This window comes from Cetorhinus maximus, chromosome 30, assembly GCF_964194155.1.
Source record: "Cetorhinus maximus chromosome 30, sCetMax3.hap1.1, whole genome shotgun sequence".
Lineage (NCBI taxonomy): Eukaryota > Metazoa > Chordata > Chondrichthyes > Lamniformes > Cetorhinidae > Cetorhinus > Cetorhinus maximus.
In genome coordinates, this window is record NC_135908.1 from 8,776,176 (window position 1) to 8,796,075 (window position 19,900).

Consider the following 19,900-nt stretch of genomic DNA (forward strand, 5'->3'; position numbering starts at 1 on the left):
AATCTACTTTTTAAAAAAAAATTAATGTGCTTGGTTTCTGCCACTCAACAACTAAGCATCTCAATTGATTTTTTTTCATTAGCCAAGTGAAACAGCTAGTGCTATAGCAGATAGTCAATATTTGTTATTCCAAATAAAATGTCAGTTAATTTGCAGCTAATTAATCACCGTGAATTTCATATGCTGCATACTTGACCTGCTAAATATTTGAGTTTTACATAACTGAGAGTGAAGTTATATAGAGTATACATAGCACAGAAATGAGATGTTTGGCCCAATTAGTCTTGCTGGTGTAGGATCGACATTAGGCCATTTAGTCCCTGGAATTTGTTCCACCATTCAGTGAGATCATGGCTGATCTGTGACTTAACTCCCATGCCCACCTTTTTCCCCCAAATCCTTTACCTTTGGTTAACAGAAATCAATTACAGATTTAAGATTACCAATTGACGTAGCATCAACCATCATTCATGGAAGAAAATTCCAAACTTCTACCGCCCTTTTGCATATTGAACACTTTCCAAACTTTCCTCCTGAAAATCCTGGAGCAATGTCTCCTCGTCCTGGATTCTTTAGTGGGGAAACTATAAGTTCCCTTCAATATCTCATAAAACCTTCATTCCAAAATTCTAAATCTTTTTAAACTGGAAGAAATGCAACCTTAGTTTGTGTATTCTTGCCTCAATTAAACCCTTGGAGTCCAGGATCTATGCTGCAGTCCCTCCATGGCGAATATAAATATTTTGGAGGATGAGTTCTTGGAATGCATTTGAGACAGTTTCTGGAATGATATGTCATGGATTCAACCAGAGAAAAGGCTGTTTTGGATCTTATGCAATGAAGCAGGTTTAATTAAAAAATCTGATTGAAGGATTGATTCACTGGAGAAGAGTGATCATATATATATTAGAATTTACACTGAGTTTGCGAGTGACATGCTTAAGTCTGAAATTAGAGTATTAAATTTAAATAAAACTAATTATATAGTTATGGGGTGTAAGTTGGTGATTGTAGATTTGGAATTTACACTAAAAGATGTGATGTTAGATTATTAATGGTCAGTATTTCAATATTTCATATGTCTCAATATACATTTCATTGTGAAGTAAAAACTCTGCAGGAAGAGTGATCCATCTGTGGTTAACCAAAGAGGTTAAGGATAGCATTAGGTTAAAAGAAGAAAGTTATAAGGTTACCAAAGAAAGTAGTAAACCTGAGGATTGGAAGAGTTTTAGAAACCAGCAGAGGATAACCAAAAATTTGATAAAGAGGAATATGAGAGTAAATCCAAACAGGAATATAAAATAGATTGCAAAAGCTTCTAAAAAGGAAGAGAGTAGTGAAAATAAACATGGATCCCTTAGAGGCTGATACGGGAGAAATTTAATGGGGAAAAGGGAAATTGCAGTGATGTCAAAAAAAAAATTATCCGACTTCACACACGATACAATAAAAATCCAGAAATAGTGGGGAACCAAGGGTCTAACATGAGTGTGGAACTTAAAATAAAGAAGTAGTACTGGAGAAATTAAGGGATCTACAAGCCGACAAATTTTTTGGACCTGATGGCCTACATCTTACTTCCTAAAGTAGTGGCTCAATTGGTATTGATCCTCTAAAATTCTCCGAATCTGGAACAGTCTCAGTGAGTTGAAAGGCAGCAAATTAAACATTCCTATTCAGGAAAAGGAGAGAGAAGATGGGAATTAAACCAGTTAGCCTGATCTTGGTCATCAGAACCGTATTGAAATCCATTATTAAGGAACAAGGCACTTGGAAAATCATATGATTAAGCAGTGTCAACACAGTTCGAGAAAGGGAAATCGTGTTTGACAAATCTTGAGGGTTTTTTTGAGGATGTAATTAGCAGGATGGATAGAGAGAAGCCAGTGGTTAGAGTACACTTGAATTTTCAAAAGGCATTCTACAAGATGTCACGTGAAAAGTTATTACACAGGATAGGGGCTCATGGGGTTGGGGGTGATTTGTTAGCGTGGATAGAAGATTGGTTAAGGATAGATAGAGAACAGAGTAGGAATAGAGGGGTGATTTTCAAGTTGCAGGCTGTTACTAGTGGGGTGCCACAAGGACCTGTGCTGGGGCCTCATCCATTTATAATCTGTATTGATGAAAGGGACCAAGTGTAATGCATCCGAATTTGTGAACATAAGCTGTGTGGAAGAAGCAAAGGGTTATAGACGAATTAAGTGACTGGGTAAGGAGGTGACAGGTGAACTGTAATGAGGGAAAATTAGTTTCTTCGCTTTGATAGGAAGAATAGAAAAACAAAACTTTCTTTAAATGCTGAGAAATGGTTAAATGTGGTGTTAAGTGGAATTTGGGTGTTTGGGGTGCACAAAAAAACAGTACATTAAGCAGTTAGAGAGACCGATGGTATGTTGGCCTTGATTGCAAGAGGTTGGAGCATGAGAGTCAGGAAGTCTTGCTACAATTGTACAGCACTTTGGTGAGACCACAGTTGGAGCACTGTGTACAGTTTTGATCCCCGCCTTAGCTGGGGCCGGAGGCAGGTGGTTGCAACAAAGATTCAGTAGATTGATTCCTGGGAATATGTGCTGTTGTCTGAAGGCCTTCCTGATCTAACCAGTGGCATCATTTTGCTTTTGTAGAGCTTATGTTGAAAAGTACCTGCTGGAGAAGTCGAGGTTGGTCTACCAGGAGCATAATGAACGGTAAGTAAGCAAATTGTTACATGAGCCAATTTAGCATGTCATGAATATCTCCAAATAGAGTACAGAAAGTGGAGCTCATCCTCCCTGGCTCAAGCACAAAGAAATGGCATGGGTAAATGACAGTTCCAAAGTGGACTCTGGGATAAATTAGTTCTTGAAAACAAATTAAAAGTTATTTTTTAAAGTGATTCTTTGCATAGCCATATGTGCCATGCTGATTGAAAGTGATGTTTTTGTTACATTTGTGAGATTACATGCTGAAACATGATGGCTTTGCTTTGCCTCAGTTGCCACTGTTCTTTGCTCTTCATCGTTTTTAAAGGACGAGCCGGATGACAGGAACTGTAGTTTATGAAAACTTGCTGGGTTTCAGCTCTAAACTCAGCATTGTTTGTTCAGTGTAAACTCCCTATGTGAAATGAGTTTGAACACAATTCTTATAGTACCAAACTAGCCCTAAATTAGCAATTTTTGCTCACAACAGGATGTCGGAAATGGAAGAAATCACATTGAAGGTACTTTTCTTAAGATGAGGCAGAATTATTATTGAGCAGAATAAAAGGAACATTATTCTTCATTTAACTTGCAATAAATTTGATCTGGGAGTGTTTGATAGGGCAGTATAGAAGGACCTTTACTTTTAAACTTTGCTGTACGTAACTTGCAAATGTTTGACATATTGTAGATGGAGCTTCATTCTGTCCCATCAAGCATTTACAGGTCATGGAACAGTGCAAATTAAGTATAATGTAGAGGAAGCTTCACTTTGCATGTAATTTTGGTACAACTGACATGGAATTTCTTGACAATGGCAGTGTGGAGGGAATTTTACTTAGTCCTTGTTTATGCTATATTTGATCTGATGTATGAACTGGGAAATAAATAGTTCTATTTTCTAACACTAACATGGAATGAGCACAAAATTCTCCCTCAAAATTAAAAGATTTGGAGCAAAATTTGTGTCCCTACCCAAGCAGGTCACATCATTTTGTTTTATTAAAAAAACAAAATTCATATTGGAGTTGTTTCCAGATGAGTAGTTGAGGATGAAGCCAGTGTATGGTTTTGTCTTGGAGTAATCCTTTGAACTGTTTCAGGAATGGAGCTTTTATAGATTAATATAAAAAATCATTTTGTTTCTAAAAGGGATTGCTATTATTAACTTAGTAATGAAGCTGGCAAGACACAGGGGAATATATTGAAATTACTATTTCATTAATTTTTCTTTGGATTGAAATGTAGCAAATTTTGCATGTAAAGGGGTGACACCAGAGGCCAGGCCTAGATACAGAGAGGAATTGAAGCCATAGTCTTTGGGTCCAGTAGTAATTTATGTATTTTTTTAATAAAATAAAGGTTGTGTGTGGTAACAGACTAAGTGTTTAATATTTAATTATTATAATGTATATAAGACAATTTACATCCTGTTGGGCAAACGGAATGCAGCTGAGTGTAGACTTGGAGTTTTGGTGAGTGGGGGAGTTCGCTGAAGGAGGAAAGGAGGCGTTGTTTCCTTTTTCTATCTTTCTCACCCTGTAGTAATTGGTTTTTGCTCTACTACAGGGAAAGGAACTAGCTGTTTGGTGAGTATCTGGTGAGTGGTTAAGATCTATTCTATTCCTAAGGTTTAAAATAGTATACAGATTGGTGGTAAAATTAAAAAGCAACATAAATACAATTATAACAAAATATAATATAATATAATTACGTAATTATTTAAAACACATTAAGGATAGCAGGACAGGTGATGTGTCATTGTGATAACATTGTGATCCAGGGCAAACATGTCTGCAGTAAGTGCTTGCGTCTCGAGGAACTTTGGCTCAGAGTCATTGAGCTGGAGACTGAGCTGCAGACTCCGCAACATATCAGGGAGGGAGAAAGTTACCTGGATGCTTTGGACCAGAAGGCAGTCACACCACGTGGGATAGGGTCTTCTGATTTGATCAGTGGTCAGGGACAGGAGGATTTGACTGCAAGTGAGGCAGGTAAGGAGACCTGGAAGGCAGGAGTGCAGGAATGTGAGCCTCTGCAAATGTACAATAGGTTTGAGGTTCTTTCAGCTTGTTTAGATAAGATCAGGGGCTGTACAATGGATGAGTAAACTGACCATGGCAATGTGGTACAGGAAGCCATTCAAGTGGGAACACGTAGTGGTAGTAGGGGAAAGTGTAGTGAGGGGTTTGACACTGTTCTCTGCAGGAAAAAGCAAGAGTCCAGGCAGCTGTGTTGCCTGTCCGATGTCAGAGTTCGGGCCAGCTGCTCAGGGCTGGAGCAGAACTTACAGTGGGAGAGAGAGGATCTGGTTGGCGTGGTCCATGTAGGTACCAACGACACAGGTAGAACTAGGAAAGAGGCTCTGAAGAGCAGAAAAACAGAACCTCAAAGGTTATAATCTCTGGATTATTACCTGAGATGTGTGCAAATCGGCATAGGGTACATAAATTTGGAAATATGAACATGTGGCTCAAAGACTGGTGTGGGAGAAGTGGGTTCTGGTTTATGGGGCACTGGCACCAGTACAGGGGAAAGTGGGCCTGTGCCATTGGGAAAGTCTATACCTGAACTGTGCTGGGGCAGTGTTCTTGTGAACCACATAACTAGGGAAGTGGAGAGGGTTTTAAATTAAATAGTGGGGGCAAGGATCAGATGTGGTATATAAAACAGTGGAGACAAAGTAAGAGAGGGAAATAGTAATATAGGAAATGAGGGTCAGAGAATGGCAGGAAGAGGCAGAGACAAAAAACCTAAGAATGCACCAAGGATCAAGACCAGGGCCTGAATCTTCTGGTTGGCGAGCGGGGGCAGGCCCCGCTCACTGACACACAAAATGACACGGTGACATCGGGCATGCGTCCCGATGTCACTGCGCGTTATTCTGATCTTCAGTTTGGTGAGCGTGCACCGGAGTCAGTTGTGCGCCTGTCGAACTGTCAAAGGCCTATTAAGGCCATTTGAAAACTAATTAAAATAATTAACAGAGCTGCCCATCCAACCTTAAGGTTGGCGGGCAGATGAAGAGCCCAGGCGGCCTTCGCATTTATCATGAAGCCTCATCCACTAGCGGGATGAGGTTTCATGAAGGATTTATAAATCAAATAAATTTTTTCATTAAAATTCATTGACATGTCCCAGCTCATGTGACACTGTCATATGAGGGGACATGGCTGAAAAATTTTTTTCTCTTTATTTTAATTTTTCAAAATGGAACTAACCTCCCTGAGGCAGCTCTGTGCCTCGGAGATTTCTGCGCTCTTTCGCACGCATGCCTTAATTGGCCCACCCACGTGAAATGGTGACGCCCACTCCCGCTTAATCCGCCCCGCCCCCCCCGCCCCCCAAATGGGGAGAAAATTCTCCCCAGATCTCAAAGATAACAAGACTAAACTAAAGGCTTTGTATCTGCACGTAGCATTCATGACTTAGTAAACAAGCTGATAGTGCACATTGAAGTAAATAAATTTGATCTGATAGCCGTTACGGAGACCTGGCTGCAAGATGAAGGATTGGGTCATGAATATTGAGGGGCCTATGACATTCAAGAAGAATAGGAAGCTAGGTAAAGGTGGAGGAGTAACAATGTTAATCAAGGATGACATTTGGGCAATAGTTAGAGATGACCTTGGTTCAGTAGATCAGGATGTAGAATCGGTTTGGGTGGAGATGAGGAATAGTAGGGGAAAGAGGTGACTAGTGGGAATAGTCAACAGGCCCCTTAATAGTACCCACAATGTAGGGCAAAGTATACAATAAGAAATGTTGGGTGCTTATGATAAAGGGATGGCAATAATCATGGCTGACTTTAATCTACATATAAACTGGAACAATCAGATTGGCAGTCGTAGTCTGGATGGGGAGTTCATAGAATGCTTTCAAGATAGTTTCTTAGAGCAGACAGATTATATTAGACTTCTATTGTGTAATGTGACAGGATTAATTAATGACCTCAGAGTAAAGGCACCCCTAGGTAACAGTGACCATAATATGATTGAATTTTACATCCAGTATGAAAGGGAGAAGAATGGGTCTAAGGCTAGTATTTTAAACTTAAATAAGGGCAGCCAAATGGGCATGAAAACTGAGCTAGATAGAGTTAACTGGGATACTAGGCTCGGAGATGGATATAGGCAAGGGAATCAAAGGTTATCGGGGGTGGATGTGAATGTAGAATTAGTAATACAAACAGTTCAGCCATGATCTTATTGAATGGCAGAGCAGGCTCAGTGGGCTGAATGGCCTATTTCTCCTATTTCGTACGCTCGTATCAATAGAGAAGCAGTGGCAGACATTTAAGGGGATTTTTCAGAATACTCAATGAGTTTATAATTTTTCTTTATAGTAGGAATAAAGGGAGGACTCGTCATCCATAGTTAATTAAAGAAGTTAGAGAAAGCATCAGATTTGAGGAAAAAGCATATACCTGTGCAAAGATAAGTGGCAGGTCAGATTATTGGTCAGAATATAAAGAACGGCAGAGAATGACTGAAAGATTAATCAGGAGAAAGAAATTGGAGTGAAAGGGAGCTAGCTAGAAATGTAAAAACGGAAAGCAAGATTTTCTACAGGTATTTAAATAAGAAAAGAGTAAGTAAAGTGAGTGTGGATCCTCTAGACAGTGTCTATGGGGATTTAATAGATAATAAGGAAATGGCGGATGAAATGAACAAATATTTTTCTTCTGTCTTCACTGTAGAGGATACAAAAAACATTCCAGTAATAGTTACAAATCAGGAGGTGGAGAGGAGAGAGGAACTTGGTGAAACTAAATTACAAGGGAAATGGCACTGAGCAAAGTGATGGAGCTGCGGGCTGACAAGTCTCAGGGTCCAGATGGACTTCATCCTAGGGTCTTAAAAGAGGTGGCTAATGAGGTAGAAGATGCGTTGGTGTTAATTTTTCAAAATTCCCTAGATTTTGGAACAGTCCCATTAGACTGGAAAATAGCAAATATAACCCCTTTATTCAAGAAGGGGGGGGGGGGCGCTGCAAACAAGTGGAAACTATAGGCCAGTTAGCTTGACATCTGTCATGGGGAAGGTGTTAGAGTCGATGATTAAAGAAGTTATAGCTGGGCACTTAGAAAAACACAAAGTAATTGGGAAGAGTCAGCATAGTTTTGTGAAAGGGAAATCATGTTTAGGCCAATTTATTACAGTTCTTTGAAGAAGTAACATGTGCCATCGATAAAGGGGAGCCTGTAGATGTACTGTACTTTAATTTCCAGAAGTCATTTGATACAGTGCCACATCTAATGCCGTTGCAGAAAATAATAACCATGGTGTTGGGGGTAACATATTAGCCTGGATAGAGGATTAGCTGGCTGGCAGAAAACAGTGTATGCATAAATGGGCCTTTGTCTGACTGACAGGATGCGAATGGTAGCATTCCGAAGGGGTCTGTGCTGGGGCCTCAACTTTTTACAATTACATCAATGGCTTAGATGAGGGGAGCAAAGGCATGGTAGCTAAATTTGCATATGACACAAATATAGGTAGGAAGGTATGTTGTCAAGAAGACATAAGGAGTTTGCAGACGGATATAGATAGGTTGAGTGAGTGGACAAAAATCTGTCAGATGGCACATAATGTTGGAAATTGAGAGGCTGTTTGCTTTGGCAGATAGAATAGAAGAGCAGACTATTACTTAAACTGAGAGCGACTTCAGAATTCTGAGGTGCAGAGGGATTGAGGTGTTCTCGTCAATGAGCCACAAAAAGTTAGTATGCAGGTATAGCATGTAATGAAGAAGACTATTGTAATGCTCTCCTTTATTATGAGAGGAATTGAACGTAAAGGTAAGGATGTATGCTTCAGTTATACAGGGCATTAGTGAGGCCGCATCTCGAATACTGATGCGCTGTTTTAGTCTCCTTATTTAAGTAAGGACGTAAATGCTTTGGAAGTGGTTGAGAGGAGGTTTACTAGATTGACACCTGGAATGAGCAAGTTGTCTTATGAGGATAGGTTGAACAGGCTGGGCTTGTTTCCACTGGAGTTTAGAAGAGTGAGGGGTGGCGTTTGAAGTATGTAAGATCCTGAATGGCCTTGATAAGGTGGAGGTGGAAAGGATGTTTCCCTTTATGGGTGAGTCCAGAGAGGGGGCGCTCTTTTAAAATTAAAATTAGGGGTCACCGTTTTAGGACAGAGATGAGTGTATTTTCTCTCAGTGGATTGTGGAACTTTGGAAATCTCTGCCTCAGAAGACAATGGAAGTGGGGTCACTGAATATATTTAAGACAGAGGTAGATAGATTCTTGTTAGGCAAGGGAATCAAAGGTTATCAGAGGTAGATGGGAATGTGAACTCGAAACACAAACAGATCAGCCATGATCTTATTGAATGGTGGAGGAGGTTCGAGGGGCTGAATAGCCTACTTCTGCTATTTTGTATGTTCGTATGTTGTGAAATTAGTGTAGAAATGTATTACATATAAGAAAGCCATACCACTCCTAAACTGCAGGTGGACTAAAATAACTCTTTGCTTCAGTTTACCAAAATGCAATTGCTTATCGAAATAGTTTATAACGGCCTGAATGGAAGGGATGCATTTTGGTTGCAGAGTTTTGAAGTCCTTTTGATAAGGTCCCAAATGGCAGACTGATTAAAAAAATAAAAGCCCATGGAATCCAGGGGAATGCAGCAAGCTGGATACAAAATTGGCTCAGTGGCAAGAAACAAAGGGTAATTGTTAATGGGTGTTTTTGCGATTGGAAGGCTGTTTTCAGTGGTTTCCACAGGGCTCAGTGCTAGGTCCCCTGCTTTTTGTGGTATATATTAATGATTTGGACCTAAATATAGGGGGCATGATCAAGAAGTTTGCAGATGATGCAAAAATTGGCCGAGTGTGGTTGATAGCTAGGAGGATAGCTGTAGACTGCAGGAAGAAATAAACAGACTGGTCAGGTAGGCAGAAGAGTGGCAAATGGAATTCAACCCAGAGAAGCGTGAGGTGATATATTTGGTGAGTTCAAACAAGACAAAGGAATACACAATAAATGGGAGAATATGGCGAGGTGTAGAGAAAGTGAGAGACCTTGGAATGAATGTCCACAGATCCCTGAAGGTAGGAGGACAGTTCAATAAGGTGATGAAGAAGGCATATGGAATCCTTTCATTTATTAGCTGAGGTATAGAATATAGCAACGGGGGGATGGGGGATGGGATTATGCTGGAACTGTATCATTAGGCTACAACTTGAGTACTGTGTGCAGTTCTAATCACCTTATTACAGAAAGGATGTAATTGCACCAGAAAGGGTACAGAGGAGATTCATGAGGATGTTGCCAGGACTGGAAAGTATTAGCTATGAGGAAAGATTGGATAGGCTGTTCTCCTTGAAACAGAGGAGGCTGAAGGGCGATTTGATTGAGATGTACAACATTGTGAGAGGCATGGATAGAGTAGATGGAAAGGGCCTATTTACCTTAGTAGAAAGGGCAGTGACTAGGGGGCATAATTTTGAAGTGATTAGTAGAAAGATTAGAGGAGACATGAGGAAACATTTTATCATCCAGAAGGGGTAAGGGTCTGGAGCTTACTGCTTGAAAGGGTAGTAGAGACAGAAACGTTCAACTGATTTAAGTGGTGTCTGGATATGCACCTCAATTGCTGTAACCTGCAGGGCTATGGACCAAATGCTGGAAAGTGAGATTAGACTGGGTGGCTTGTTTCTGCTCGGTGCAGACCTGATGGGCCAAGTGGCCTCTTTCTGTGCCATAAACTCTATGACTCTGTGATTCTCACAGAATCTTATTTCTTCAAGCTCTTGAGAATCATTTGCTCTTGTGCTCTATTCAGCCTTTTTTTGGAGGGATTTGAGTAGTGATCCAGCAGAGACCTGGCTCCTCCCAAACTTCAAACTAAGGGTGCCACTCCTCCCATGAATTGAAGATCTGTGCCAAGCCAATGATAGAGTTCTCTTGATTAGATATGCAAAGATTCTCCCTCTGTAATTTAATCTTGGAAGATCAAAATATGAAAAATTCAAACAATGCTTGGCAGTTAAGTGTCAGTCACCTTTAGTGGTGCATTCTCCATGGCAATGCCACTTGCGAACCAATCAGCACTCACTTCACATGGAGTATAAATTGTTGTCTTCCTATTATATTTATATTCTTGTGAGTGTCCTGATGAGTGCAAGATGAAAAGCTTAGACGTGTCTCTTTTTTCAGCAATACTCAAGTTCTGTACTACCAAACGACTAGAAGTGGAAAAGATAAACTTAAGTCTATGCCATCGATGGTACTAGTAACAATCAGACTCAATTTTACGCAGATTGAGTCATCTCCACGTCCACCAACTTAAAGTCTAATTGAATTGACTTATATTGGCAATTTTTACTGTTAAGCATGTACACATGATTTCTGTTTTTTGTATAACTGACCTAAAGTTGCCACATCTTCACAGCTTCTTTGTTGTGTTGCAGTCACTTGGATGTAAATGTGACAATGTATTCCGTGGCATTTGTGTTTCAGGAACTATCATGTATTCTACTACTTGTTGGCAGGAGCCAATGAAGAAGAGAAAAAGAGTTTCCACCTGCTGGAGCCTGAGGAATACCATTACTTGAACCAGGTTAGCTCCAAAAGCTAGATTTTGTACAAAGAATGCTTCATTGCAGATGTTATTTGTGAAAAACCGAACATTATGCATTCAGAAATTATAACCAGGAAACTTCTTTTTAAATATTAAATTGAGTGATGCCTTGAAGCTGTGGCAGTTGGCAAGAATATGGAAGTTTGATAGCATTTATATGGATCTAAGTAAATTAATGGCATCTGCTGGTTAACACACGCAAAGTAAGGTAATGTATATTAAATTATAAAGTACCTACAGTGTGAAGGTATGTTTTCTAACAAACAGGGAAAGGGCACAGCAAATTTTAACTGTTTAATTGAAGTGTTCGGGTGTAAAGCTGTTATTAACAAGGTTGAAGCATCCTGAGATCTTTTGACTGAAGGTCAAAGCAAGCTCATAAGAATTAGAACAAGGTACAATAGCCTCCCTCAGTAGTATTGATTAAAGCAACATGTGGCTGACTAGTTGAGTCCTACAGATCAGAAAATCTATATTCTATGCTTTGTCTGTCCTGTGTTAGTTGAACTCCACTAAGGCAGCAATTATAGAACCGCAATTGCCTTCACACTCTTAGGCCAGAGCAAAAGAATCAGGTGGGCTTTTTGCTCTAGATCACATCCTGCTGGAAAGTACTTGCGTGGCTATTGAGTTGGGACTTGCTGTTGATTACTGCTGATGTTGCCTGTAAAGATTGCATACTTTAATGAGGTATAGGGTGGCAACTGATGCCCATGGTACTATAACAAATGAGTTGCCTTCAGAAAAGAAGGGGGAAATGGACATAAAATAAAACAAGGCACAGTAGAATCCCTGTCATAGTTAGCAGGCAACTAGCTCCATCAACTTTGTGTATATGGGGAAAGGTTCCATTCAGGTTAGTTATTACATTAAAAGGATGCTTAATAAGGTTGTTGAAACCTGTATTTACAAAACATGTGCAAAGCATGTAGCAGCTGGTCTTACAAGTCCATTCAACTCTTGCTGATGAGGATCCTTCCTTTCCCAAAGAAGGATGCTGTTTGGCAGTTAGAAACCCCCATGTACAGATAAGATGGAGTGAAATAGAAAGGGAAGAAAAGTTATGGATATGTCAAAGTAATAAACAGTAACATTTCCATCACTGAGTTGAAGATTCAACTCCAGGATTTGATTATGTCATGTAGGTTGACACTACTGAGTTTGTGCTGTGCTGTTAGGGGTGCAGTCTTTTAGATGGAATGGTAAACACTAATGTTGTCTGTCTGATGACACAGTTAAACTCATGGTGCGCTATCTGAGTTCTTTTTGCTATCCTAACTAATAACCCTCCTTGTACCAATATTGCCAGTGTATGGAACAGATTGACAGATGTTATTTGCAAATTGTCGAACTTAGACATGCATAAATACTGCTGCATGTCACAGGACTGGACATGAATGGCAATTTATTTGTTGTTGATTTCTTGAGTGACCATGCACTAAATAACTAAGTTTTTCTTAATAATACAGAAAAGATTTCATGAACAAACTTAGCTGGCATCATCCTGCAGAACGAGTGAGAAAAAGAAAAGCTAATTTTAAATGTGATTTCATCGATGGCTTTTTATCGATTCTTTCTGATTTGTCTCCAATGCATTGCTATCACTTTGTATTATAACAAAAAATGCTAAGAATTCACAAAAGGTCAATAGCATCTTTTGAATGATACACACCTGAAACGTGTATTCACAGATGCTAATTCACTTGTGTATTTGAGCATTTTTGTTCTTATTTGGTTTCCAGCATTTCAATAACATTTAGGTGTCCTGAAACTGCACACAAAATGCCCAATATTGCCCCAATAATTGTAATATATGATATGCCCTTGAGATGCATTCCAGTACATATTCTGATTTAATCTGCTTCTGGAAGGAAAAATTGCTAACAGTTATACCAACAGATGAGGAATATGTGCAGAGATTTAGAATCATTTAATTGGGAGGGGGGCGTGAGGGGGAGTTGAAATAGATAAATACTATTATTCATGAAGATGGAGAATAGTTTGGCTAAAGTTTATAATTGGACTTGGATATTTTCCTTTACAGTTGTAATTAATGAAGTCGTTTCAAAATGCGAAAGGTATTGATTGATAATTAGATATGCTTTGCAGTACAGAGGGATCATTACATCAAGATTATTTTAGATTTTTTCAGAATAGCTTTTAAAAAGGTGCCGTGTTGTTGGGTGAAGATGTTTGGGTGAAGATGCACATTAAGATAACATGGGTTTTCCTTGAGCTTTAATGCTGGACATGCATCCTGAACCATTCTTGTGAAGGTTGTTTGAGATGTATGTGCTTCCTAACACCATTTACCTTGCTTTCTCAGATGACAAAGAAACTGCTCAGACAGACTTGGGATGATTATTGCTATGATTCAGAGCCGGTTAGTATTTCAGTTTTGTGATGCCAGTGGTGAGATGCCAATTCACCATTGCACATCCACAAGGAAAGTACAGGAATAATTGTCAAAAGCTATTCGTTTTCCAGAAACAACTTGGGCTTTAATCCTATCAAAAGCAACTCAAATTAGTCACTCTAGATTATGTAACTGGAAAAAAACGCCTTAATGTTCAAATATATTTATATACACCTTTTTCTTACATGAGAAGTATATATACTCTGTCAATCTCCTATTTGTTAGCCTGATCCACCAAACTTTCTAAAAGTGATAACTGTAAAATGACCAATTGAAGTCGATTAATATGTTTTGCATTGCTGGCTGCAGTATAAATTACACAGCTTAGACTAATTGACCGGTGCAATACAGAGAGCTTTCCTTGTGGTTGAAAACGTGTTGAATGCTAAGTCTGCTTGATTCTTTTTGGTCATTTCATGTAATAGTTTCCAAACGTTGTACTTGTGCACAGTGTCACTATCAGCATTACCAATGCTGTATAAGACTTCTTCCCTCTATACACAGTAAAGTCTCACTCAAGGTAGCTGACTTACATGAATTTTAATATGGCAAAGATGGGGTTCAATGAATGACTGAGTGTTAGAATTTTATCTGTATTCTTAATTCTTTGAATTGTTCTACACAAAGCCAGTCCTGCTTCAACCATCAACAGTTTAAGCAAACAAAGGATCCCATTGGCTTTTGCCCTTCAATTATACTAAGTAGATCCAGATGAAAATGGGAATTCTAATGTGTGTAATAGTGATTTTATTAAATATTAATATTTAGTGCAACAGGCCATCAATAAAAGTAGATAATTGTGGATCATTTAATACTTTAAAAGGAGCTAATTGTTCCAGAGATATTAATAGATCTGTTTAATAAACAGCAGTTTAAGATCTTAGGTGTGAGGTGGGGGAGAGGTCGTGGGGAAGCAAGTGCCCATAATAGGGCAGAAATCATTCACCACATGATCTTGAACAGTTTTTCTGATCTTATTACAGAAATGACCAAACAAAAGATGGAGTTTGCTTTCTGCCTGTTGCCTTCTTGTTCAAGTTGCAGCATGAATCTTTAACTCTGTCAGCTTTGTATTTTTTAATATATATTGGATGTTTGGCATGTGGACCAGCTTCAGATTAAATTGTTTGGTGCTTCAGCTTTCAGAGTGTCTTACATGAGAATGCACATTAATAAGACATGTTCCCCTCTTCAATTGAACGGGCAGCTTAACACTGCTATTATCTTAATATATTAATATACAGGCGAAATTGTAAAAACGTTGCTTATGACTTGACTGATTTGATGACCAGTGCAGATCAGTTCATCACTGGCCTTCATAGTTTTCCCAAACCTTGTTTGATTTTTATTAAAAAATTAAAAGTAATCGCTTCTCTGGCTTATATAGTTAAAACATTGTTCAGCTGAACCACACAAGATAATAGTCCAGGTTCATTGACCAATCTTGTGTTAGCTTACCTCAGCCAGGGCAGTGGCAGAGGACCACACGACCTCAAGATTAGGAAGGAAAAAAATCAGCCATGGTTCCTGCTCTTGATCCCTAACCTGCTCTGCATCAGTTGGTTGAAACCAAGATTGGCTTGGCTCTGATACGGTCAAGTAGCCATCCACCCAACACTTCATATCTAGGTCTGTGTAGGAATAGTAGGCATTTGGGTGATTTTGCCAGAGGATTGCTGGCACATCATGTGGAACAAACCCTCATCAAAGAGATAAGTGCTATTAGGAGAAAATTTGGGCTGGAGAAAGGAAAAAAGACAAGCAAATTACAAGTGGTTGGCAGGACTATGCTGCGCAGTACCGTATGTGCATCCAAACACTGATGCTAAATATTAATAATGAGTTTAAGCAATAATAAATAGACATATTTTAGTATTATATTAATAACAGCATTTAGTACCCTTGCAACATGCATTTAATTTAATAACCGGGTTCTGTAGGAAACAAATATTCTTCAAGTTAATCACAGGTATGTATTGTATTAGTTTCCACAGACTATCTATTCAGTCACAGGAATTAATCACAGGTATGTATTGTATTAGCTTCCACAGACTATCTATTCAGTCACAGGACTTGAAGACAACTAAGCCAGAGGTCTAACTAGTGCAATGTTAAAACTCAAATTGGTGAAATCTGTTAAGCAGGCCAAATATCTGTATCCTATATTTAAATGTTGTAAGGGAAATAGAATGAAGTTTCCGCAGTAACAATATTACTCAGGATATTTTACTAGATAGAAGTTGCTAAATGTGGACACTTATGTAGAGCATTAAAGAGAGCAAGAAATACATCAAAAGTAGTCAACTCTATTCAAATATGTGTGTGTAGGAAGAATGTTTGTCAGCTTGGGTCATTTGTTAAAATTGAATTAATTCCTAGGCTTTGGGCACACAATCTTGGCTGATCCCCCAATGTAGTACAAAGCGGGGACTGCATTATTGCCTAATGTGTTGAATCAGGGTGTTCATTGTGAATCAGAAGCAAAATACTGCAGATACTGGAAATTTGAAATAAAAACGAAAATGCTGGAAATACTAAGCGGGTCTTGCAGCATCTGTGGGGAGAGAAACAAAGTTAGGGTTTGGTTGTTGAAGATCGGATGGCACTGTTTGTCAAAGGGTAAACATTTCTATTTCCTGGCCAACATTGCCAAAAGCTTTTAACTGGTCATTCATTTACTTTCTGCTTGTGGGATCTTGATGTGCATTCTGGCCCTACATAATAAAAGCTACATCAAAGCAATTTGTTGCATGTGAAGTCCTTTGAGAAGTTTCTGAGACTCATGTTAAAGTGCTGCATAAATTCAAGCATTTTCTTCAACCCACATTGTACAATGAGTATGACATCTGGAATTGTGTGATATTATTTTGAGCCATTGCAAGGTCTGTTTTGTGACCTGCTGTAATGCTGCTGCTTCTAGTCTTTTCAGAAATTACTGTCACAAAACTTTTGTGTGCTGTGTTCATTGTCACAAATCTAGTAATTATAGACCAAGATATAACAGCTGTTATAAAAACAAAAAAGCTGTGGATGCTGGAAATCCAAAACAAAAACAGAAATACCTGGAAAAACTCAGCAAGTCTGGCAGCATCGGCGGAGAAGAGCAAATTTGGTCAACTTTGCTCTTCTCCGCCGATGCTGCCAGACCTGCTTAGTTTTTCCAGGTATTTCTGTTTTTGTAACAGCTGTCATCTTTCCCCCATGCATGTACGCGTAAATGTAATATATGCCTCCATTTCTTGAACCCATTTTATTCGCCAAAAGAAAACAAAATGACTTGACAATTATAAAAATGAAACATCAGATAAGTTTTTGTAATAAAAACGGAAACTGCTGGAAATGCTGAGCAGATCAGGCAGCATCTGTGGATCTGTGGGGAGAGAGAGAGTTAACATTTCATGTCGATGACCTTTATCAGAACAAGTTTATGCATTGAATTGAAGTGAGGCATTTCATAGATCTCACTATCGGAACCTGTTTGAGATTTAATCATGTCTGTGTCCAGCAATAGCATCTAAGTGAGATGCCACAAGATCGCTTAAAATTAATGAGGCGTGTATGGTCTCATTCTTCCACAATGCCACCCGGTCATCCTATTTCATCGTTCGTTGAACTCCTTTGAAATATGGCACTTGTGACCGTGCAGCATGAGCTCAGTATTGCAATTGAGTGTCATGACATGGAGCTTGAACATCTAAACCGACTGTCGTCAAGCTGGCATTTTCACTGTTGAACTGAAAGCTGAGTTTCAGACCACCCCTTGACCAAAACAGTGAACTCCTACAACATTAATTTTACATGCTGTAAATGGATACAAGTGAGCATGCCTTTTGGTATTCACTGGATTTGCATTGTTGTGGGTTTGTTCTTTGGGGTTTCCCCAGAATTACCCTCGCTTACCTTGAATTCCTCCTTGCCACCACATTAAAGGAAATAGTGTACTATGAGGGCAGCCCACACAACTACCATTGATAGCTGATTAAAACTAGAACAAGACTACACTTAATTTGACTCCGAATGGATTTATTTCACTGGTGTCTTTTGTGGCAGGTATTTCCCAACCTTAATATCGACTAAAAATAAGTAACACAGTTTTAGCAAAACCACTCTCCTCCTTCCATTAATCTTTGCCTTTAACCCAAAGTAATCTTAACTTTGTCAAGGCATCCATTCTTGTATTCGCCCTCATCCATTGGCTCTGATCTCTGAACTACAGGGTTGTTGTTTCTTATGCTATATGCCTGGCAAATACTTTTGAGTTTTGCAAACCCATGGCTTTGCTTAACATGCCCTCACCCTGGATTGAGTATGTAGTCCAAATCTTTGGTATCATACTGGAGGAGTGTTGTATTGTTGAAGGTGGCTTATTTTTAATGAGATATTAAACTGAGGTTCGATCTGCCCCCAGGTGTCCATAAAAGACCCTATGGCATTGTTCATAGAGAAAGCAAGCGAGTTTTCCTGGCCAAAAGTGATCCTTTAATTCACCTCATTAAAAGAGATTAATTGATCATTTATCTTGTTATTGCATGTGGGACCTTGCTGTGCCCAAATTGGCTACCTCGTTTGCCAACAGTGGTGACTACACGTCAAAGGTACTTCATTGACTATGAAGCAATTTGATATGTTCCAAGGCCATGAAAGGTGCTATACAAATGCATTTATGTTTTTCAAATCTAAAAAGAAGCATGATACCACAAAGGTTTGCCCAGCAGAGAAGAGCAGTATTGCCAATTGGAAGAGTGAAGAGCTAATGTTGGTTGAGACAGGCTGTAGACAGTTTTGAAAGATTGAAGTGGATGGTTCTGGCTCTTCCATAACCTACCATAGTGGCTTTTCTCTGGCTGTGATCTTTAGGTCAGATTTTGAAACCTGCTAGGGAAAGAGTACTGTAATTTTGGCATTCTTTGAAAGTTATTTCAACTTCTGCCACAATTAGGAAGCATGTCTTCAGATATGTAGTATATCTTCAGATGTGTAGTATCATAGATGTATGACCACACAGCACCCCCCGCCCCACCCCCTTAGGATTGCTCTTTTGCATTTCCTCAGTTAGTAGGTTTTCCATTTCTGATTGTCATCCAATGATCCTTCTGGAAGTCTGTAACCGTGGATGTCGAGTAAGAACAGGATTGGGTTTGGCTTTAATGAGCTCTGCAGCCAAATAGCCTATTATGCTTGCTGTTGAGATTCTCATCTGAGGAAGAGGCACTTGCATAAGAGGCTGACTGGTCTCTTTGAAACATTACTCCAGGGAAGAGCCAATGCCTTTGGGAAAGATGGGTGAAAATCAATAAAATTATGTAAACAAAATCTTCCTAACAAAATTGTTGTCTTTTTCAATTTAGCAGGATAGTTTTTCTGTTGAGGGGGAGGATCTGAAACATGATTTTGAGCGCTTACAACTGGCCATGGAGATGGTTGGATTCCTACCTAAGACACGGAAACGGTAAGATGAGATACCTGGAGTGCCAGAACTATGCTGAATGGATGTGTAATGTGGAGACAAAGTTATTACGAGTTTTTGTATGAGGTCAAATCATTAGATATGATGTGGTGATGTGGTTTTGACCAGAGTCCTTGTTTGTAAAAGCTGTATCTTTTTCATGACTCCTAGTCCTGGTGTCTCTCCTTAGCCTGTGCTGAATTAAGCACTCAGCCTGGATGCAGGAAGTTTCCCTCAATTAGGATGGTACATTAAATGTTAATGCCGCAGGGCTACAGAGTGGAAGAAAATCTGTCACGATTCTTGATTTTGATCACCATCTAGTGACTCTTGTTGAGTCAGGCCCATATGTGATATTGCTTGAAAACACCGGCTCAACCATGACATCTCCAGTGACCTGCTGGAATTCTCAGCCAATGAGATAGAGCGACATTAGTGAAGTACAGGATGGCTGCCAGCAAGAGAATCACTGGGGTTAACTCTCAACTTCGCTGTCTGGGTGGTAAACTGGCAAAGCCCATCATTGTAGGACCTGCCCAGTTTTTTGTTCCTTTGAAATTAGTGGAATAAAACCAAGCATGTTCTACAATGGATTATCACCCGGATAGTGAATTTATGAATTTACTCTCTTGTCTTTAAAAGAGAGGTGGGGAGGCAAAATGTTTGAATACTTGCTGCAATAGAGAAGGAGATAGAGTGATCTGGAAACAAAGCCTGAATACGAACTTTGGATCCATCTGCTTAAACCGCA

At 39.3% G+C, this 19,900-nt stretch overlaps 1 protein-coding gene across 4 annotated transcripts in view; it reads left to right on the forward strand.

The window, feature by feature from the left end:
* The window catches only part of myo9aa (myosin IXAa), a 283,263-nt gene that overhangs the window by 140,072 nt on the left and 123,291 nt on the right, over positions 1-19,900 (forward strand). For 3 of the 4 annotated variants that reach the window (XM_078532398.1, XM_078532401.1, XM_078532400.1), the window contains exons 4-7: positions 2,631-2,693; positions 11,167-11,266; positions 13,614-13,670; positions 19,052-19,152. In XM_078532398.1, the coding sequence (XP_078388524.1) occupies positions 2,631-2,693; positions 11,167-11,266; positions 13,614-13,670; positions 19,052-19,152 (321 nt within the window). The remainder of the gene's footprint in view (positions 1-2,630; positions 2,694-11,166; positions 11,267-13,613; positions 13,671-19,051; positions 19,153-19,900) is intronic. The other variant, XM_078532399.1, reaches the window with a different exon arrangement.